Genomic DNA, 23,874 nt, shown 5'->3' with positions numbered 1-23,874 from the left:
ACTTGGAACAGAGTAGTCATTTAATAAATATTTTGACTGAATATAATTAGTAGCAAATGACTTGGTTTTAGAGAAAGAAAAAGAGGAAGCAAAAGGGAATTAGATTCAAAGCTACTGTCTACCTTGCTTCTAAAAGGGACAGTACTACACCAGTGGCACCTGGTGTTTCTCTCTCTTGCCTTTGATCTTGTTGTGTGGCTTGACTTGCCTCGCTAATTCTCCATAATAGTCAGGGAACAATTCTACTCCATTTGAGCCTTGCCTCCTCTGTAAGTGTTCCTTAGGCTAAGATGACTTAGTTAGAAAAAGGAGAAGTGAGAGTAATGCTGGACACTCCCTTCTCTGCTTTTGTTGAACAAGTTGGACTATCCTAGAAAAGTAGGTGAGGACCTTTCTAAGAGAAGTGTGAAGAATAATCTTCCCAGGGCATCTGAGATGGAGTTTCTTAGGACTGGGGCTTTTGAAGCTGCATGTCAGGTTGAGAATTGGATCAGCTGACTCAGGAGTACATAAAAGAAACTAAAAACTGAAGACTCCATCCAGGGGCAGGTGAGTCAGAAATCACCCTTCAGGAAGCATCCCATCCAAGCAAAGTTGTGAAAACAGAATCTAAGGTAAAGGGGAAGTTGAACGTGGAGAGGTTTCCAGTGCTACTGAGAGTAAGTTTTTGTCATATTAAGGAGGAGTTGTTAAAAACACTGAACATGGCCAGATGGAACTGGGGGCATGAAATTATTGAGAAAGTTGTAAATGGGAGCAGCTGGCAAAAGATGCATCCAAAGACTGATGAACTATGGCGACTGCCAAGTGATGTTAGATTGCAGGAATTTGTAGTGAATCCAGGAAGTAGGGTTGTGTGCTTCCGGTGGAGGAGTGAAGAATTTGATGGGTATTGGGCTCCTTTTTTTTCCTTTGATCAGCTAATATGAAAATAATCTGAATTGAAATTTCCTTACCATTATTCTCAGCTAACGAATTTTTCTGTGTACAATATTCTTTTCTTTCACAGAATAGTTTTTCCTTTACATATTGTACTATACAAATTGAGTATTATCATAATGATTTATCCAGATTCATGATTGGAAGAATACTGCTAATCTTGGTTAAACAAATGTGTTCCTTTCTTCCTAGGCCTCCTATACTCAAACAAAAGATTGGTTTGCCTTAGCAAAACAATATCAGCAAACAGTACCAACCTTTTCATTACCATCTTGTGTATTCCACAACAAAATGGAATCACCAGTTGTTTCATCTGTTTCTGGTAAGCAGAAAAGGACAAGGATAAGAATGACCCCAGAACTCCTTTTTACATCTTTTGTTGTTGTTATTTCTAAACTTAGAACACAACACTTAGTGGATAAGGAAAAAAATGGTATCTCCTGCAACTCCACTTTCTACTGTTTTCTAAGAGACAACTTGGTATAGTGAAAAGAAGAGGGCTTTAGAACCCAACTCTGATACTTACTAGTTTGTGACTTCTGCAAATTATTCCACTTCTGGTAACCTTGCTTGTGTCATCTGTAAGATTAAACTAATGATGCATACATATTGAATATATAAAATGTTTAGTACTTGGTACCTAATAGACAGTCAATAAATGTTTGGTTTATCATTATTTCCTATTACAGTTTACAAATTCTTAATATTAAGAATTTTAAATAAAGTGGGTACAACCTTTCTCTCCTCCCAAAAGTAAATAGTGATTATGGAACTTGCGTTATCCTACTGTTTTTTAGTTCAGACTATTTTTCACCTTGAAAAGCAGGTAAATTTCTACTGTGGGTGGATGAACTTTGGTGGGTGACAGAAACTTTTCACAAATAAAGGGGATCTTCCAGAAATGGTCCAGAAAGGACTTCCCTGGTGGCTGAGACAGTAAAATGTCTGCCTATAATGCAGGAGACCTGGGTTCGATCCCCGGGTTGGGAAGATCCTCTGGAGAAGGAAGTGGCAACCCACTCCAGTACTCTTGCCTAGAAAATCCCACGGATGGAGGAACCTGGTAAGCTACAGTCCGTGGGGTTGCAAAGAGTTGGACACAACTGAGCAACTTCACCTTACCTTACCTTACCTCCAGAAACGGTAGTAATTAACATATGATATTGCTAGAGGGAAAAAAAAATCTAGCAATGTGATTCAGGAAGGGAATTCTGCAGTTCACTAAGTTATTGCACACTTCCTTTGGTAAGTACCAGAAACCTCTGGGGGTGATAAATCTGGAGTCTCTAGAATTGAACCTAAATCTAGGTAAAGAGGGAAACCATCTTTCTAATTGGAAATTACTGAATTTATAGATTTCTTACTGTTGCCTCCAAATAGATTTCTTACTGTTGCCTCCAAATAGTGAAGTAGAGAATTGGAGAGTGAAGTTAATGAACAGAAAGAGAAAGGATACCAGGAAGGCAGTGAGCAGAAGTGCCAGGCTTGTACTCTACCTCCATGTTTGTGGGGTTGAGTGTATACCCACTATCCTTTCACAGGTCTACAAAAGTCTAATCTCAGTTTTAGGGAAATTTATTATACATATTTTCAGTTAAAATTATAATGAAGCGTTTTCAGTTTATTGAGATTTGAAATCTATTACTGAGAAAATTGAGGTTGGGACACATGGATCAGGGTTTTCCTGATCCATGGCTTTGCAAGCAGTAGATTTGCCATGTGAAATAAAGCACAGACATCAGATATTTCACTGATATCTAAAAGACTAAAAAAAAAATAAGGGCTAGACTATATCTTGAGAAAAAGTGTAAATGTAGTCCATTTGTATTTGTAAGTCTTCAAAAGGACTTTAGGCAATTTTGTAATTTTAATGATAGGTTGTAAGTGTAGTAGTAATTGAATTTTTCTGATAGTCAATTTTTTAAAATTTCTAATATGACTCCAATTCTGGTCTATTCATCTATCATCTCATCATCTATGGTAGCTAATTTTATTTTACCATGCAACACAAAACATTAAAGTACACACAGTCATTTGGCATACACATTCTAATTCTTTAATAGACTTGGCCTTTGTATGTTGACATTATCAGCCTGAAATATTACATTTTAAAAGTGTGTCATGTCTTTTTGAAGATCCTCTTTATTGAGGATAGCAAATATTTAGTTCATCTGCCACCAATATCCTCTTCAGGTCCAGGGAAGACATGGCCAATCCCTGTTGGCACTTCTTTTCTCTCAGTTCAGTTCAGTCGCTCAGTTGTGCCTGACTCTTTGCAACCCCATGAACCGTAGCACACCAGGCCTCCCTGTCCATCACCAACTCCTGGAGTCCACCCAAACTCATGTCCATTGAGTCGGTGATGCCATGCAACCATCTCATCCTCTGTCGTCCCCTTCTCCTCCCACCCTCAATCTTTCCCAGCATCAGGGTCTTTTCCAATGAGTCACTTCTTTATATCAGGTGGCCAAAGTATTGGAGTTTCAGCTTCAACATCAGTCCTTCCAATGAACACCCAGGACTGATCTCCTTTAGAATGGACTGGTTGGATCTCCTTGCAGTCCAAGGGACTCTCAAGAGTCTTCTCCAACACCACAGTTCAAAAGCATCAATTCTTCAGCGCTCAGCTTTCTTTATAGTCCAACTCTCATATCCATACATGACTACTGGAAAAACCATAGCCTTGACTAGACAGACCTTTGTTAACAAAGTAATGTCTCTGCTTTTTAATATGCTGCCTAGGTTGGTCATAACTTTCCTTCCAAGGAGTAAGCGTCTTTTAATTTCATGGCTGCAATCACCATCTGCAGTGATTTATAACATCTAGTTAACAATTAAAAGAAAACTTTTGCATTCATATCTGATCTAATAGCCTTTTATGATTTAACACAGAGAGTTTTATCTTTGATGATGGAGTTCACCCCAGGACGAAAAAAGGCCTATTAAAAACCACTAGATTAACCTCCGAATTTGAAGAAGATGGGTCTGTATCTCTACAGGACACTCCTTCTCAAGCTCTTCTGAGGATATACCTTGAAAAGCAACAGAATGTTGATGAAAGTCGGACACTGCACTTCTCAACATGTGACGAGTTTTTAAGATCTTATGTCTCCTTTATTTTGAGAGTGGCAATTCATCAAATTCTTGGAGCAACACTTAGAGAAAGCCCATATTATGTAAATTTCAGAAACGTAACAGAAGTGGTATTTGATGACTTTGGGGGGCCTACCTCTGGCAAGAATGTTTTGCTCAGTAAAATGCTAAGGGAAAAGTCGGAAGACGTATTAGAACAAGCAGTTTCAAAACCTGAGAGTGTTGGACTAGACAGCAGGGCTGATTGGTGTATTTCTCACAAAACGTATGACATTGGCAGTAGAAAGGAGTTTGAAAGATTTAAGAAATTTTTAAAAGGTACCTTAGGGGAGAAATATTGGTGGCTATGGATGGATATTGAGAGGTTAAAAGTTCTTAAGAATCCTGGAAGACATCAAAGGTATTTCTATTTTTTTTTTCAATAGTTTTAAAACCAAATTATAGAATAATACTTTGGGTCATTTAAGCACAGACAGAAGGCCTGGAATAAATATATAAATGTAATTTATACTTTTAGAAGAATTAATAATATTTATTTTATTATAATAAAATTGATTTACGTAAAAGGTACCTTATGCCAATGTAAGGTGTTGGCTGTTCCTGGCAGCCTGCTCAGTTAATAAATTCTGTGGTCTTTAGTCAGATGCCACTTAGACATATCTGAATGAGATATCTGCTGGATATGATGCTGGATGTTCTCGAGAGAGCCTTTTAGGTCCGATGGGGCATGGGTCTTTGTTTGGCTGCTCCATATGTGTTAGGTCACTGTAAGTCTTACGAACCTTGGAGGACCCTGCTTTACATCCTTATCTTGTCTGTGTTATCCTGATCTGCTCTGAACTCTGAAGTAGACTGCGATCCCCATTAAAGGTTTGACTGAGTAAATACTGGAGACTGGGTTATTCCAGTTACTCGGAGGCATTCAGATCACAAAGCTCATTGTTGTACATAGTTATAAGAGCAGGGGTTACCAAATGGTTGATTATGAAGCATGACCTAATTGATCCTGGGATGGAAGGCTGCTACCACTTTCCAAGACATGTTAGGGAAAGAAAATACAGTCAACCTACATAGGTTCTTCAGAGTTAATACTTTATTAGTTCCTATTGTTGCTGTCATTAATTGCCACAGACTCAGTGGCTTGAAGCAACATAAATTAATTTTCTTCCAATTAAAAGGTCAGAAGTCTAAATGGGTCTGCAGGCCTGCATTCCTTCTGGGCACTCTACGGGAGGATCCATCTCCTTGCCTTTTCTTGCTTCTGAGGCCATCTGCTGTCCTTGGCTCAGGGCCCCTTCCTTTGTCTTCAGAGCCAGCGGCATGATGTCTTTTCTCCTCTCTGACCTCTGCTTCTGTCCTCCCATCTTTTCTCTATGACTGTTACCCTCCTGCCTCCTTCTTAGAAGTATTGTTAATGATTACATTAGTACCAGCTAGATAACCCAAGATAATCTCCTCAAAACCCTAATCACCTCTGCAGAGTCCCTTCTGTCATGTAAGATCACATTCTTAGGTTCTGGAGATGAGGGTGTGGACATCTTAGCAAGGCCATTGTTCAGCTGACCAAAACTATCCTTCCCATTCCCATACCTGTAAGAACTATTTTTATCTTCACATTGGTACTCCTGTAACTCACTTTTGGTTCTTTGTTCAGTTGCTCAGTCGTGGTCCGACTCTTTGTGACCCCACTTTTGGTTCTAAGATAGTTCATTACTTGCCTGAAACATTTTGGAAGTGAAAATACTTGGCTAGTTGAATACCATGTCAACATATATGTGTGTGCCTATTTGTGTATGTGTTTTATTTCAGACATATTGAGAAGATGAAAAAATGCTTTCTAGTGAGCAGTGGAGATTACTACCTTTCTGCAGAAGTCTTATCAAAATTTAAACTACTAGATGGATCTCAGTGGAATGAAGAACACTTAAAAAACATTCAGACTGAGGTTATAAAACCCTTACTTCTTTATTGGTAAGAAAAATGATGAGAATCAAAGTTATTTGCTTTCACTTTTCTTAAGCTAGTTACAGGTTATACTTTTTGTCTTAGGGACATATGACTTACGAGAATTTTAAATGACAAGATTATTATATTATCTTCAGCCTTCTTTAAAGTACCTATCCTTTAGATAATGTTGGTGTTTGAGGGACTTGCAGTGCAGTTCTGTCGCTCGGTCGTGTCGACTCTCTGCGACCCCATGGACTGCAGCAAGCCAGGCTTCCCTGTCCATCACCAACTCCTGAAGCTTACTCAAACTCATGTCCATCGAGTCAGTGATGCCATCCAACCATCCCATCCTCTGTCGTCCCCTTCTCCTCCCACCTTCAATCTTTCCCAGCATCAGGTGGCCAAAGTTTTGAAGTTTCAGTTTCAGCATCAGTCCTTCCAATGAATTTTCAGGACGGATTTCCTTTAGGATGGACTGGTTGGCTCTCCATGCAGTCCAAGGGACTCTAAATAGTCTCCAACACTATATTTCAAAAGCATCAATTCTTGGGTGCTCAGCTTTCTTAACAGTCCAACTCTCAACTCCATACATGACAACTGGAAAAACCATAGCTTTGACTAGACAGACCTTTGTTGGTAGTGTCTCTGCTTTTTAATATGCTATTTAGGTTGGTCATAGCTTTTCTTCCAAGGAGCAAGCACCTTTTAATTTCATGGCTGCAGTCACCATCTGCAGTGATTTTGGAACCCAAAAAATAAAGTCTCTCACTGTTTCCATTGTTTCCCCATCTATTTGCCATGAAGTGACGGTGACCAGATGCCATGATCTTAGTTTTCTGAATGTTGAGTTTTAAGCCAACTTTTTCACTCTCCTCTTTCACTTTCATCAAGAGGCCCTTTAGTTCTTCTTCACTTTCTGCCATAAGGGTGGTGTCATCTGCATATCTGAGGTTACTGATATTTCTCCGTTACGAGATGGAGTTTTAACTCCATGTTAACTTTGTGAACGTATCCTTCTACACCTGACCTCTTATGCTCAGTATCTCTTCACATTGATGTGTGTGTGTTTGTGTGCGTGTGCATACATGTGCAATAGCTCAGGTTAGATTTATCATCTCAATAAACATTCCATGAACACTTCCTATGAGCCAAGTGCTGTGCTAAGTGTACAAGGGTAAAACATAATCAAGTCTAGTGATCCTAGTCCAGTGGGAGGAACCTACATGTGAAACGAGTGTACTAAAAGCAAGTGTGGTGGATGCGCAGAACACAGAGAAGAGGTGTTCCACCTGGGCTCGAGGGACTCCATAAGCATGGAGAAGAGAATGGGCCTCGTGAAGGAAATGTGTGCTGTCTGAGGGTCAGTGAAGCTGTCCACTGTGGCCGTTATCAATCTGATGATGTCACTTCCCTGCTTTAAGGCTGTCACTAGTTACCCCCAAGCTTTCAGTGTAAGGTTCAAATTCCTTAAGTTAACAAATAAGGTCATCGTGATTTGTCCCTTGCCTCCGTCTCTCAATTATCTCCCATCTAGGTATTTCAGATTACTTGTATACTTTGTATTTTCCCATATATAGAGAGAATGTTGTTTTTCTGTATGAATTTCTGTTCTTAAATATTTAAGAAGGGCAAAAAGGTATAAATTATACTATAATATGCACCTGTATATACACCACCCAGCTTAAAATACATTACTAATATAGTAGAAGCTTTCCTTTTCTTAATTTACCTTCTTTGTTTTGAGAGAATGATAGAGTCATATGAAGTTGTAAGAAATGACACAAAGATTCTGTACACCTGTTACCCAGTTCCCCCACCCTCCGGTGGTAACAGCTTGCTTAACTGTAGTACAATATTGCAGTGATGGAATTGACATTGATAAAGCTCCCCAATCTTTTTTCATAATTTTGCCAGTTTCTCATAATTTATTTCTCTGTGTATAGTTTTGTCACATGCACTTGCCATTACAGTCAAGATACAGAGCAGTTACGTTACCACATGCATCCCTTTGTATTGCTCCCTTATAACCATGCCTGCCTCTTACCTTCCCCCTGTCTCATAATTACTGGAAAACTACTCATCTATTATAGAAATAAAATAATGTACTATGTAATCTTTTGGGATTATTTTTTCATTCAGCATAATTCCTTTGAGATAATCCAGGTTGTTTTGTTCTTGTTCATTACTGAGTAGTATTCTGTTGTGTGGATGTTACACATTCAGTCTCCCATTGAGGGACATTAGGGTTGTTTTCAGTTTTTTGATATTACTAATAAAGCTGCTATGAACATTCATGTACAGATTTTTGCATGAACATAAATCTTCCTTTCTCTGGAATTAAAATCCAGGAAGGAGATTAGTGGCTCATATAATCTGTTTTTAGTTTCAGTAGTGTTAGTGGCTCAGTCCTGTCTGAATGACTCTTTATGACCCTGTAGACTGTAGTCTGACAGGTTCCTCTGTCCGTGGAATTCTCCAGGCAAGAATACTGGAGTGGGTTGTCAGTCCCTTCTCCAGGGGATCTTCCCAACCCAGGGATCAAACCTGGGTCTCCTGCATTTTAGGCAGGTTTTTTACTGTCTGAGCCACCAGGGAAGCCAGGGCATGGCTGCCCGCTCCAGCATTCTTCCCTAAAGAATTCTATGGACAGAGGAGCCTGGCAGACTTACAGCCCATGGGGTCACAAAGAGTCAGACGCGACTGAGGGACTAACACTTTCACTTTCATGGATTATGCCTATGGTGTCAAGCCTGAGAACTCTTTGCCCAGTGCTATACTTGGAAGATTTTCTCCTGTGCTGTTCTTTAAAAATCTTACAATTCTACGTTTTAATTTAAATCCATGGCCTATTTTGAGTTAATTTTTATGTAGGGTGTGAAGTTTAGGTCAAGGTTCAGTTTTGTTTTTTTTTTCCCCCCTTGCTTATGGATATCCAGTTGCGCATCCTCATTTATTGAAAAGGCTGTTTTTCCTCTTCTTTTCTGTTGTATATTAACATACAGTAAAAGCAAACAGTATAGATTCACATAACCACCATGACAGTCAGCGTACAAACATCACCTTGGGAAACTCTCGCAGCACCCTTTTGTCATCAGATTCTTTCTCCTCTCTTCACCGCTGGCAACCACTGATGGGTTGTTTGTCGCTATATCTTTGTCTTTATTTAGAATGCCATGTAATTATACAGGATTAACCTTTTGAGACTGACTTCTGTTGGTCAGCATAATGCCACTGAAGCATAATGCATCCAGACTGTTGCACCTGTTGTAGTTCGTCCGTTTTGTTATTTTGACTTTCCAGTTGTTCATTGTTGGTAAGTAGAAATGTGACTGACGTGTGTGCACTCAGCTCAGGTTGGAGAGAGCAGACGCCCTTCCATCTCAATTGCTAACCTCAAACAGGCCTGCTGCGCCTTTCTGGCTCTTTTGGTGCTCTTCCATTCTCAGGGCCATCATCAGGCACTTCCTTCCTCTTGTGACCTACACACTGATGTCATGCAGGCCTTGTGGCTGATCTTTTGTACCCACTGCCTGTATATTGGGGTTTGTGGGATACCTTGTCACATTAACATGTGTTATTCTAAATGTTGTCCATGAGTTTTTGGTTTTGCTGTCTAGTCATGATGTATGTTTTTATGAAGGGATTCGGAGAGGTAGAAAAACAATATTGCTGACATTGCCATTTTCCGAGAATCCTTTCTTACCATTTTTCTTGATCTAGCTAAATCTTGTGTATTCTTTAAAATTCAAACCTAAGTACAAACAAACATCATGTATTTCCCACCATGTTGGTTGGGAAATAAAGCATTGCGAAGACCCCTGAAGGTGCCTTGCTGGTTTCACCGTCCTCCATCCACTTGCAGGTATAGCCACTTTCTGGACTTGTGATTACCACCTAACTTTTCATTGTAGTTTTACCAACCATGTATACAAATAAATCCCTAAACATGTATTTTTATCTTCCTGTTCTACAACTTTATAAAAATGGAATCATGTTGTATGCCTTCTTTTGTGTCTTCTGTCAACATTATGGGCTTCCCTGGTGGCTCAGACAGTAAAGAAGCTGCCTGCAATGTGGGAGACCTAGATTTGATCCCTGGGTCAGGAAGATCCCCTGGAGAAGGAAATGCCTACCCACTCCAGTATTCTTTCCTAGAAAATTCCTTGGACAGAGGAGTCTGGTGGGCTATAGTCCATGGCATCACAAAGAGACATGACTGATTTGACTGTAACTGCATTGAGAGTTTTATCAATTTTCACTGTTGTATACAGTATTCCATTGTATCAACATACCATAGATTATTTATTGTTTTAAAAAATTTGTGTCATTTTCTCTTTTTACAATTACAAGCAATGCTGTATGCATATCCCCTTTTCCAAAGTAGTTGTACCAGCTGCACTCCCACCAACAGAATATGAGAGTACTTATTACTGCAAATTCATGATAACATTTGATAGTATGAAATTCTTAAATTTTTGGCTATGTGTTTGGTATGTCATTGGTGTTTGGTATTTTTAATTTGAATTTCCCTGATTTTTGTTGATGTTGATAACTTTTCAATATTTGGTGGTCATTTGGATTTCAGCTTTCATAAGTTCCCTGTATATCTTCTTTGCCCACTTTTCTTTTGAGAGATACATAGATAGATGGATAGAAATAGATAGATAACACACATGTACACACACATAACATTGAGGGGAGAGGATAGGCAGCAGGAAAAGAAAAAGAAATTATTAGAAAAGGGATGTGGCAAGACTGATAATTGTGAACACATATGTTCTGATTTTTGAGGTTTATTGCCTAGATTAATCTTAAATTTGTTTTTGCTCTAACTAGGGCACCAAGATTCTGTGTTACTCATACAGCCTCAACAAAACATGCTACTGCTGAACTGAAATTCTGGCACCTTCGTCAAGAGAAACCCAGGAAGGATGTTGACCCTTTCCCACAAATGGCAACCCTCTTGCCGTTAAGACCCAAGTCTTGCATTCCACAGTTATCTGAGATGCAGGTAAGTTGTCTAGCGATACTTTGATCTCTTAAGTTTGTACTAAAATGTTGATGCTTGGATTTTGTACACTAGCACTTAAATTTTATCAGAAGCTTTTAATTTTTTTTTTTGGTTTTTGTTTTGTACATGCTTCAGCAATTAGGAAATAAGAAAATCTATGGTTTCTTCTTCACCAATCTGCCAGTGTGATTTTTGAAAAATGCACGATCATGTCGCTTACTTGCTCAAAACTCCCTAGTGGCCTCCTCTCTCAATCAGAATACAAGCCAGAGTCTTTATGGAGCTGTCCACGGCCCTGCTAACTTCCGGGCCTTATTTCCTGGCCTTCTTCTCTAGCTTACACCACTCCCTGCTGCTCCTGGACACACCAAACAGAAACCTGAGAGTGTTGCACCTGCTGTTTCCCTTCAGTTGGAGCTCTCTTCCTCCAGATATGTGTGTGGTCGTCCCTCACTCACCTTGGTGTCTGCCCTGGTATCACTTAGTCAGAGAGGCTGTCCTTGATTCTCCCATGTAAGCACGCTGTGCGGGACAGCACAGATTCCCTCCCTCACTATCCAAGCTCTCTGCTCTGCCTTATTTTGCCTCATCATACTTAAGATCACGCTGATTTATGTTTATTGTCTTTCACCTCCTACCAGAATATAAGGGGCAACTGCTTTCTCTCGGTGCCTGGAATAGTGCCTGGCACTTAATAAATATAAATTGAACAAACGAGTGAAAAATAGCAACGGCAGAATTAGAAATAGTGAGCATTATTTTCACAACAGGGAATAATAAGATAGGACAAAAAATAGGAAAAGTCCACAAAGAGAAGAAAAGTTAACCAGATTTACAGAGAAGAAGTAAGTAACCCTATGTGCTTTGGCACAGAGATGTAATAAATGTAGCAAGACATACATTTCAGAAGTAAAGAGCCTTATTAATCTTTCTAGCCTTTAAAGGTGTCACAGAATGTTGTGTTATTGGCCATAGTCACACACGACCCCTTCAAAAATGATTACTTTGTGATTAAGATATCTTAAATTTTTAAAAGTCAAGAAGATGTATAATGTGACTTTTAAAATTCTGCTTCTACAAGTAGTGCTTTAGAACTGCAAATACCTTACAGTTTTTCTGACGGTAGTTTCTTAACCCTGTATGCATTCTAGAATCACAGAGCGCTTTTAGACATACTAATGCCTGGGTCCCACCTTCAGAGAGTCAGATTTAATTGATACAGACTGAGTGCATTCAGTTCCGTTTAGTCGCTAAGTCGTGTCCAACTCTTTGCAACCCTGTGGGCTGCAGCACACCAGGATTCCCTGTCCATCACCAGACCGCGTGAGAGTCACTCTCTAAAATCAGAAGTTTGGCTTAAAATTGAGGTTCTCATCCTGCCTGAACATTATTTTTTTTTGGCCGCATCGTGTGGCATGTGGTATCTCAATTCCCTGACAAGGGAGCTAACCCATGTCCCCTGCATTGGAAGATGGATTTTTAACCACTGGATCACCAGGGAAGTCCCTAGAGTCACATTTTAGAACCTATATTTTAATAAGATTCCTAGGTGATTTGCTGCAAAGCACCCCTACAAGTTGGTGGTTCTCAAGCTTCTGTGAGTCGCCTGAAGAGCTTGTTAGAATAGAGACTTCAAGACTCCTCCTAAAGATCAAGATTCAGTTGGTCTGGGATGGGGCCCAAGGATTTGCATATCTAACAAGCTTGCTCCTGGGTGATGCTCTTTCTGGTGGCCTGGGGACCACACCTTGAGTTAGTGTCATTATAGTGAACTAATGGTTTCTTAGCCATTATTTAGACACTTTTCTGACCTCCCTTGCATCCAGGGCCTTTTTGTGTGCCACTTAACTGATCAGCTGAGCTTCCCTGTTAGCCCATATGACTTTGTGACTCAGTCACCAGGTTAATACAAATCTTAGAGATGTAGTGTTGTGAGCACATTGGGCTTTCTGAGTACCATCACCACACGTCATCATCAGTGTTTTCTAGGTGGGTGACTCATTTTGATCTCCTTCTGTTTCTCCCTAGCAGAAAACAGTGTAAGCAATGGAACTTGATTCTATTTTCTTTATTTTTCCTATTTTAAAAGTTAAAATATATTTTATACAAAGTAAAATTCACCTTTTTGTTATGAAATTTTTGACAGATATATACATTGTGTACCTACCATCTCAATCATGATATGGAACAGCTCCTTTACCCGCCCTCAGTTCTACTGTGCCCTTTTGACAGTATCTTTTTTCTATCAAAAGAAAAGATTTTTTTCTTTTGGGCTACTTTTCTAGCTTTCTCCCAAGCCAGAAAGCTCAAAAATACTAACTTGGGCCATCCTTTCTTTTTAAGTATAATACACTTAAAATTTTTTTTTATTTTAAGAAAGCTTTTTATAGTAGTAAAAGCACATGGATCACAGCCTTGTCTAACTCAAAGAAACTATGAGCCATGCCGTGTAGGACCACCCAAGCGGACGGGTCATGGTAGAGAGTCCTGACAAACCATGCTCCACTGCAGAAGGGAATGGCACACCACTTCAGCATTCTTGTCTCAAGAACGCCATGAACAATATAAAAAGGCAAAAGACACTGAAAGATGAATTCCCCAGGTTGGTAGGTGCCCAGACATGCTACTGGAGAAGAGTGGAGAAATAGTTCCAGAAGGAGTGAAGAGGCTGAGTCAAAGTGGAAACAGTGCCCAGTTGTAGATGTGTCTGGTGGTAAAAGTAAAGTCTGATGCTGTAAAGAGCAATATTGCATAGAAACCTGGAATGTTAGGTCCATGAATCAAGGCAAATTGGAAGTGGTCAGACAAGAGATTCAGTTCAGTTCAATCGCTCAGTCATGTCCGACTCTTTGTGACCCTATGAACCGCAGCACGCCAGGCCTCCCTGTCCATCACCAACTCCCGGAGTCCACCCAAACCCATGTCCATTGAGTCGGTGATGCCATCCAGCCATCTCATCTTCTGTCATCCCCTTCTCCTGCTGCCCTCAATCTTTCCCAGCATCAGGATCTTTTCCAATGAGTCAGCTCTTCACATCAGGTGGCCAAAGTATTGGAGTTTCAGCTTCAACATCAGTCCGAGATGGCAAGAGTGAATATTGACGTTTTAGGAATCAGTGAACTAAAATGGATGGGAATGGACAAATTTAATTTAGATGATCTTTATATCTACTACTATGGGCGAGAATCCCTTGGAAGAAATGGAGTAGCTCTCATAGTCAACAAAAGAGTCTGAAATGCAGTACGTGGGTGCAATCTCAAAATGACAGAATGATCTCTGTTCGTTTCCAAGGCAAACCATTCAGTAATCACAGTAATCCAAGTCTATGCCCCAACCACTAATGCCAAAGAAGCTGAAGTTGAATGGTTCTTTGAAGACCTACAAGACTTCCTATAACTAACACCAAAAAACCCCACAAAAAGATGTCCTTTTCATCATGGGGGACTGGAATACAAAAATAGGAAGTCAAGAGATACCTGGAGTAACAGGCAAGTTTGACCTTGGAATACAAAATGAAGCAGGGCAAAGGCTAACAGAGTTTTACCAAGAGAATGCACTGGTCATAGCAAACACCCTCTTCCAGCCACAAAAGAAACAACTCTACACACAGACATCACCAGATGGTCAATACCAAAATCAGATTGATTATATTCTTTGCAGCCTTATATGGAGAAGCTCTATACAGTCAGCAAAAACAAGACTGGGAGCTGACTGTGGCTCAGATCATGAACTTCTTATTGCCAAATTCAGACTTAAATTGAAGAACATAGGGAAAACCAGTGGGCCATTAGGTATGACCTAAATCAAATCCGTTATGATTGTACTGTAGAAGTGACAAATAGATTCAAGGGATTAGATCCCATAGACAGAGTGCCTGAAGAATTGTGGACAGAGGTTCTTAATATTGTACAGGAGACTGTGACCAAAATCATGCCCAAGAAAAAGAAATGCAAAAAGGCAAAATGGTTATCTGAGGAGGCCTTACAAAGAGCTGAGAAAAGAGAAGTGGAAGGCAAAGGAGAAAAGGAAAGCTAGCAGAGTTCCAAAGAATAGCAAGGAGAGATAAGAAAGACTTCCTAAGTGAACAATGCAAAGAAATACAGGAAAACAATAGAATGGGAAAAACTAGAGATCTCCTCAAGAAAATTAGAGATACCAAGGGAACATTTCATGTGAAGATAGGCACAGTAAAGAACAGAAATGGTGTGGACCTAACAGAAGCAGAAGATATTAAGAAGAGGTGGCAAGAATGCACAGAAGAACTACACAAAAAAAGATCTTCATGACCCAGATAATTATGATGGTGTGATCACTCACCTAGAGCCAGACATCCTGGAGTGTAAAGTCAAGTGGGCCTTAGGAATCATCACTATGAATAAAGCTAGTGGAAGTGATAGAATTCCAGTTGAGCTATTTCAAATCCTGAAAGAAGATGCTTTGAAAATGCTGCACTCAATATGCCAGGAAATTTGGAAAACTCAACAGTGGCCACAGGACTGGGAAAGGTCAGTTTTCATTAAAATCCCAAAGAAAGGCAATGGCAAAGAATGTTCATACCACTGCACAATTGTACTCATGTCACACACTAGCTTAATGCTTAAAATTCTCCAAGCAACGCTTCAACAGTATGTAAACCGAGAACTTCCAGATGTTCAAGCTGGATTTAGAAAAGGCAGAGGAACCAGAGATTAAATTGCCACCCTCCATTGGATCATTGAAAAGGCAAAGAGAGTCCAGAAAAACATCTACTTCTGCTTTATTGACTATGCCAAAGCCTTTGACTGTGTGGATCACAACAGTCTGTGGAAAATTCTTAAAGAGATGGGTATACCAGACCACCTTACCTGCCTCCTGAGAAATCTGTATTCAGGTCAAGAAACAACAATTAAAACCAGACATGGAACAACAGACTGGTTCCAAATTGGGAAAGGAGAACGTCAAGGCTGTGTGCTGTCACCTGCTTATTTAACTTCTATGCAGAGTACATCATGCAAAATGCCAGGCTGGATGAAGCACAGCTGGAATCAAGATTGCCAGGAGAAATATCAATAACCTCAGATATGCAGATGCTACCACTCTAATGGCAGAAAGCAAAGAGGAACTAAAGAGCCTCTTGATGAAAGTGAAAGAAGAGAGTGAAAAAGCTGGCTTAAAGCTCAACATTCAAAAAACGAAGATCATGGCATCTGGTCCCATCATTTCATGGCAAATAGATGGAGAAACAATGAAGACAGTGACAGACTTTATTTTTTAAGCTCCAAAATCACTGCAGATGGTGACTGCAGCCATGAAATTAAAAGATGCTGGCTCCTTGGAAGAAAAGCTGTTATAAACCTAGACAGTGTATTAATAAGCAGAGCATAATGGCAATACTTTGCTAACAAAAGTCCATCTAGTCAAAGCTATGGTCTTTCCGGTAGTCATGTATGGATGTGAGAGTTGGAGCATAAAGAAAGCTGAGCACTGAAGAATTTACCCTTTTGAACTGTGGTGTTGGAGAAGACTCTTGAGGATACCTTGGACTGCAAGGAGATCCAACCAGTCCATCCTAAAGGAAATCAGTCTTGAATATTCATTGGAAGGATTGATGCTGAAGCTTCAATACTTTGGCCACCTGATGCAAAGAGCTGACTCTTTAGAAAAGACCCTGATGCTGGGAAAGATTGAAGGCAGGAGGAGAAGGGTACAACAGAGGATGAGATGGTTGGATGGCATCACTGACTCAAGGGACATGAGTTTGAGCAAGCTCTGAGAGTTGGTGAAGGACAGGGAAGCCTACCATGCTGCAGTCCATGGGGTCACAAAGAGTCGGACAAAATTGAAGGACTGAACAACAATAACAAAAAGCACATGACAAAATTTATCATCTTAACTATTTTCAAGTGTACATTGCAGTAGTAGTATAAGTATATTTGCATTGTTTTGTAACAGATCTTCAGAACTCTTTTACCTTGCAAATTTCAAACTATATAACCATTCACCAACCCTTCTTGCATCTCCTGGTAACCACCATTCTACTTTGTGTCTATGAATTTGACCACTTTTGTATGATACACTTTTAATAAGCCCAGTCTCCTATGGTTCCACTTATTTACAGAGTGTTGCTTAATGTCATGCTGTGTTCCAAATTACTGAAACAGATGTGAGCCCTGATACCTAGGACATTATATGCAAAACATCAGTCTCAGTTCAGTTGCTCAGTCGTGTCTGACTCTTTGCGACCCCATGGACTCCAGTATGCCAGGCTTCCCTGTCCATCACCAACTCCCGAAGCTTACTCAAACTCATGTCCATAGAGTTGATGATGCCATCCAGCCATTTCATCTGTTGTCCCCTTCTCCTCCCACCTTCAGTCTTTCCTAGCATCAGGGTCTTTTCCAATGAGTCCATTCTTCACATCACATGGCCAAAGTATATAGGGAGTTTCTGCTTCAGCATCAGGCCTTCCGGTGAATATTCAGGACTGATTTCCTTCAGGATGGACTGGTTGCATCTCCTTGCAGTCCAAGGGACTCTCAAGAGTCTTCTCCAACACCACAGTTCAAAAGCATCAGTTCTTCGGTGCTCAGCGTTCTTTATAGTCCAGCTCTCACATCCATACATGACTACTGGAAAAACCATAGCTTTGACTAGACGGACCTTTATTGGCAAAGTAATGTCTCTGCTTTTTAATATGCTGTCTAGGTTGGTCATAGCTTTTCTTCCAAGGAGCCAGCATCTTTTAGTTTCATGGCTGCAGTCACCATCTGCAGTGATTTTGGAGCCCCCAAAATAAATCTGTCACTGTTTCCCCATCTATTTGCCATGAAGTGATGGGACTGGATGTCATGATCTTAGTTTTCTGAATGTTGAGTTTTAAGCCAGCTTTTTCATTCTCCTCTTTCACTTTCATCAAGAGGCTTTTCAGTTCCTCTTTGCTTTCTGCCATAAGGGTGGTGTCATCTGTGTATCTGAGGTTATTGATATTTCTCCTGGCAATCTTGATTCCAGCCTGTGCTTCATCCAGCCTGGAATTTTGCATGATGTATTCCGCATATAAGTAATTAATTTTGTTTATAGAATTCTTAAAAAATTATTAGTAGCTGTTAGGCAGTTAGAATGTATATAAGATTTTATTGTTTGTTCTGGATAGTAAAGCATCACAAATATATTTCTTGCTCTCCAGCAGCATATATTACATTCTAATTGAAGCTGACATATAGGAAGTGTTTGTTTGTGTTTTTTTGGTTTGTTTTTCAAATTATAAAAATAGTAAAACTTGGGATTTACCTGGTGGTTCAGTGGCTAAGACTCCGCACATCCAATGCAGGGGACACAGGTTTGGTCCCTGGTCATGGAACTAGATCCCACATGCTGCAAATAAGAATTTACATGTTGCAACTAAAGATCCTGCATGCTGCAATGAAGATAAAAAATCCTGCATGCCACAACTAAGACCCAGTGTGGTCAAATAAATAAATATTGAATAAATAAATAAATAAAAGCATTGCATTAACAATAATAAAACTGTAAATTTGGAAACTTAGACAAGTTTTGAAACAAACAGACAAGTCACTCTGATCTCATCTACTTCTAGACAACTATTAACTTATTGTCTTTTAGGCTTTTTGTGAATTTTTAATTTTAATACATTTGTATTTTTGTATTCTGGTAATGTAACATCTTCATTAGTATTTTTCCAGGTGTTATAATTTTTATAATCCTTACTTTAAAATATTATATAATGTTACATTTATATATATAAATATACATATATGCATGTATGTAATTGTTTCTTTCTCTGGACATTAGGTGTTTCTGCTTTTTTTGATTCATGTGTGTAGCATCTCATGTTCTAGATTTAAATAACTAACTTTTACTACAAAGAACATTTAAGAATGGGAACAATACCCATAAAAATAAAATGTCCAAAAATGGAAGGAAAGAGGTTAAGATATAAGCCTCTTATGGACCAATGGTTTCCACAAGTCTTTTCCCACCCTGCTACCTGCATTCCCCACCCTACCACACATACATTCACTCACACACACACACAAAAACACATATACACACATACACATACACACAGCACTAAATTCTTCCTCTAGGAAAGAGTCTTCTTTCACAATAGTAGGGGACCTTTGGCCTTTTAAAATGCTGTAAATAGGTCTAGAGATTTCAGCCTGCTAGCTGCTTTAAAGTTGGAGTTTGAGAAGGGGAATAAGAATATTTAATAATTAAGAATTAAAAATAAAAATATTTTTATTCTCCTTCTTAAACATAGCATAGTAGGTGATAGAGTGAGGGAAGAAATCTTCTAGTGATCAGAATAAATTTGAGGCATCTATGGAGAATGTGCTTTATTCTCTGTCCATTTTTCCCCACTTGGCCCATTTTTCACTTTGTTCATCATCTTACTACTTTTTAGAAAGAAGAATCCAGTTTACTACAACTTCCTAAATCTCCCAAGAAATCACCTAGAGTAAAGACAGCAGTTCATAAACTGTGGAAGAGTGAGTCTTTGAATCCAGTTTCTTCTAAGGATGATGTGATTGAGAAAGGGTAGGTGCAGCTTTCTGTGTCCCAGTGCTTTTCTGCAATGGTAAGATGTTTGAAGAATTTAAAGATTAAATAGAAATTGAAAATGAATACTTTTCTTTTTTTACATGGGTTCTTATACTTCAGGGATAGATATTAGAGTTATACTCCCATGCATACTCTGAATTAAGAGCAGAACTCTTGAGACTAGTAATATTTCTCAAATTTGAGAACTCAAAATACTCCTAATAATATTCTGCTTATTTAATATAGTATACTTTAAAAATTCATTTAGATTTGCCTATCTATTTGCCCTTTTCATTGTTCTTTATTCCAAATGGAATTCTTTTCCTTCAGCTTGGAAAAATACCCTTTGGTATTAACCTTGGTGTGGGGTCTGCTGGTGGATAGTTCTTTGTTTAGTGATTTATTACCTCACATTTATTCTTTTTTATTGAGATAAAATTTACCTATCGTAAAATTCACCATTTTAATCACGTTCAGGTATAAAATTCAGGGGTTTTTAGTTATGTTTACACGGTTATAAAACTATCATCACTATATAATTCCAAAACAACTCATCACCCAAAAAAGCAGCTCCATCTCGCTAGCAGTCATTCCTCCTTCTCCCCTCCCCCAGCGCCGGGCAATCACTCATCTACTCTCTGTGCCTTTCTTTTCCAAGGCCAGGAGAGGGAGAGGTTTAAATACCAAGGCAGTGAGGCTACCTTGGACGCTAAATGGGACAGTTGTTCCTGAGTCAGAATGGAAGGAAATAAGGATGGGTGTGAAAGTGAAATTGACGTCGCTCAGTCGTGTCCGACTCTTTGCGACCCCATGGACTGTAGCCCACCAGGCTCCTCCATCCATGGGATTTTCCAGGCAAGAGTACTGGAGTGGGGTGCCATTGCCTTCTCCAGAGGATCTTCCCGACCCAGGGGTTGAACCCGGGTTTCCCACATTGTAGGCACAGCTTTACCGTCTGAGCTACCAGGAAAGTCAAGGATGGGTATAGGTGGATATATTTGTTGATAGATAAATTTGAAATGCTTCCAGCTGCAGATAACAGAAAAGTTGATCAACAGTGGCTTAGAAAAATTTGACTTATTTTTTTTTCACAGAACAAAAAATCTGAGTGTAAGCAACTGCCAGTGTCGACTCACCAGATCAGGAGTATTAAGGCTTAAATCTTTGTAATGCTCTTGGCCATTCCTTTGCAGACAGTAGAGTTACAGCTCCTGACATCAGGCTTTCAAATCATAAAGAAGGAAGGGGGCAATATCTATTAATTCTCTCCCTGTAGTCGGGAAAGCAGGCTTTCATAGAAGCTCCCCAGCAGCCTTAATTTTCCATCTCATTAGTCACAACTGGGTTACACAACCACTTGTCCCTCCCTGGTGTTGTCTTTTTAAGTGAATATTTAGCTTTTTTAGTATTTCATGGTGCTGGTGATAGAACCGTGTTGCCGGACATGGGTGTTGAGTTAGCTGGTCGATTAATAGTGTCTGCTACATGAGGGAGGGGAAACTGAAGCATGTTGTACCTACATTTAGTCTGAGAAGAAACTGCAAAGTAACCTGCTGGTGGGTTGGAGTTGAGGGAGATTGATGAGTTGGAAGAAGCATGTTTTATGGAACTGGAAAGTGAGGTTTGGAATGATTGCATTGGCCTGTGGGAGAGGGAACTGGATGAGGAAATGTAAAAAGATAAGGTCCCAAGTCATTAGTCTAACTCCAGAGTCTTCCGTTATCTCATCTCAAGCTACCACATATAAACCCTTATGAGACCCACCTGTTATGAGGAGTAAATATATTCATATGAATTATTTCTGGCATAGCGTTTGGTATGTAGTCTAGCTTTTAGTGTCCTTTTGCCCTAAGAAAATTAGTCAACTTTGTGCAGTTTAAAGAAGACTCGCTCTGCTTACCTTCATAAATTGCTCACTATTCTCCCCATCTGAAGAACCCCTTTACACACAGAGAGAATGTATCTTCCACCAATTATTCAGGAAAAAAATCTTGTTTCTTTAATTACTAACATAGCTCCAAGGGACTTCTCATTCTTACATGCCCATAGTTTTATTATCCATCCCAGACAGTTGGCATCTGTGATACCTTCACAAATTCATTCAACCAGCATTTATCTTATTGAGAGTCATCTTTCTGTATGACTATACCTCATTTTCTCAACTTCCTCTTGAGGGCTGGACTTGATGCTTATATATATATATATATATATGTACTTATATATATATATATTTACTAGTTCTCACAATGCTTAGAAGCACTCCTAAGATTTAGTACATGTATACCAAAGGTGCTTAAAATATTTGTTGATTGATTAATTAGTTCTCATCCCTATAATTTAGGTCAAGGCACATGTCAGAAAGCAGCAAAGTTATTCAGTTAACATCTTTTACTGACATTTCTGAATGTCTGAAGCCCCAGCTGGATAGAAGATATACCTATACAGAAGAACCTTTGGTAAGTATTTGGAGCACTAATTTGACTCTCCATTTTACCTAATCAATGTCCCCAGACTTGAGAGAATTTTTATTTATTTACCATAATAATTTTTTCTTTATTGAACAAAAATTTATTTTTTACTTCCAAAAGGATTTTTATACAAAAAGTTTCTTTTTAAAATTTATTTATTTTTAACTGAAGGATAATTACTTCACAGTATTGCATTGGTTTCTACCAAACATCACATTCTTATACAAAAACTTCCTATTTCCTTTTGTAGCACCATGTTGCTATATATACTCCATTGATTACTGTTTTCAAAAACAGCTTTGTTCTTGTTTTGTTATGATCACACCTCAGACACAAAATAAGACCCTCTAAGATTTTTATTTTTAACACGTTATAAAAAATAATATTTCATGTTATGTTTTGGAAGCTTAGAATTTTTATAAAGCCCAGTATTTCCAGACTATAGTTACCTAGATAATGTGGTTTAACACACCAGTTCTAAATGAAAATTTCACATTCTCTAACAGTTACACTTTAGGTAGAAGCCTTGGTAGTCCTAATATTGTCTGAACACTTAGATATAATTTTGTACTATTTATTTTATTCTAATCAAACAAGTCTCCTTTTCTTCTATTTAGTATTTTTCTTATCCAAATAATTACTTTTTAGTTTTGGAATGCCAATGGTTAAACATCATAAAAACATTAAATTTTTACCTCAGAATTTGTAATGTAGGGGAATAAAGGGAGATAATAAAGCAAGAGCAAGAACCTGACTTAAACCCACCCTAAATCACCCATGCCACAGTTGCCTTATTATAAGGAAGTGTGAGTTTTACACAACAAATAGCAAAGAGCTCATGTGAATCCTGGATACCCTTTCTTATTTTAGAGTTACTCTTGTGCTTGGAGAAATAGCCAGCTTTCTATGTTTCAAAAACGGTGTTAGGCTTGCCAGCATTGTTGGCAGAGAAGCCCATAAATAGCAAAGTTTTATGAGAATTTATACTGCCTTTCCACTTGAAGGCCATGACCTTATGGGGTGAGACTGTCCAGATAGGGACCCCATAAGGACAGTTAATGAGTAGCACTGAGAGGCCTTGAAGATATTTCTTTTTATAAATCTCTTAGCAGCAACTCAAGGCTAAAATAACAGTAAACATGTAGGAAAGAGGCCACCAACGGAGATTTGGAAGACTCCTAAAATGGTATCACTGTGCCTGAAATATGAAAATAGTTGAGGTTGGGAAGTCAGTTTAACATTAAGTTTGAAATCAGATTGGTTTATAATAGAATGAGCTCTGCAGCTAGAGTTGGCTCCGTAAACAAATTTTGTGTGACAGTCAGATGCAACATACTGCATTAATTACATATATGGTACAAAAATAAAATAAAACAGTCCAGTGGGGAAATGATGGCCTGGCAGAATTTGTGAAACCCTGTTGTTGTACAATGTCATAAAAAAATTACAATGTTTCTGGGTGAATAATTCACTTATGTTTTGTTATCTAGATTAAAACCATGGGCGATGGTGCCTTGGGAGGATTTGACATGGAAAATTTGTTGCAATCTTTGTATGTAGAAAATAGAGCTGGATTCTTCTTTACTAAATTCTGTGAGAACTCAGGGAACAAGGTAGAAGATAGTTATTTTAAATCTGATTTTCTACTTTTATTTAAAATGAGAGATTGAAATAATTTACATTTTAAAATTCCCATCTCTTCTTGTAAGAAATTTCATGCTGAATTATCTAGTAAAAATGTAAATATCTTAACTATAATTCTATCCTACTAAAATTACAAAGAAAAGTACAGATAGATAAGGATTGACTTGCATTATTAACAATTGATTACTTTCATGTAACTTTATTTCAATATAATATATATTAACTTTA

General features: G+C 38.7%; 1 protein-coding gene across 20 annotated transcripts in view; it reads left to right on the top strand.

The window, feature by feature from the left end:
• Positions 1-23,874, top strand: part of RGS22 (regulator of G protein signaling 22) — a 129,256-nt gene that overhangs the window by 39,589 nt on the left and 65,793 nt on the right. For all 20 annotated transcript variants that reach the window (XM_081503385.1, XM_081503381.1, XM_081503401.1 and 17 more), the window contains 7 exons: positions 1,132-1,261; positions 3,832-4,432; positions 5,842-6,003; positions 10,816-10,990; positions 19,398-19,531; positions 21,876-21,990; positions 23,493-23,615. In XM_081503385.1, the coding sequence (XP_081359511.1) occupies positions 1,132-1,261; positions 3,832-4,432; positions 5,842-6,003; positions 10,816-10,990; positions 19,398-19,531; positions 21,876-21,990; positions 23,493-23,615 (1,440 nt within the window). The remainder of the gene's footprint in view (positions 1-1,131; positions 1,262-3,831; positions 4,433-5,841; positions 6,004-10,815; positions 10,991-19,397; positions 19,532-21,875; positions 21,991-23,492; positions 23,616-23,874) is intronic.

This window comes from Giraffa tippelskirchi, chromosome 6 (assembly GCF_054371585.1).
Source record: "Giraffa tippelskirchi isolate mGirTip1 chromosome 6, T2T-mGirTip1v1.2.pri, whole genome shotgun sequence".
NCBI lineage: Eukaryota > Metazoa > Chordata > Mammalia > Artiodactyla > Giraffidae > Giraffa > Giraffa tippelskirchi.
Note: the sequence above shows the minus strand (reverse complement) of the source record. Positions and strands in the feature narration are given on the sequence as shown.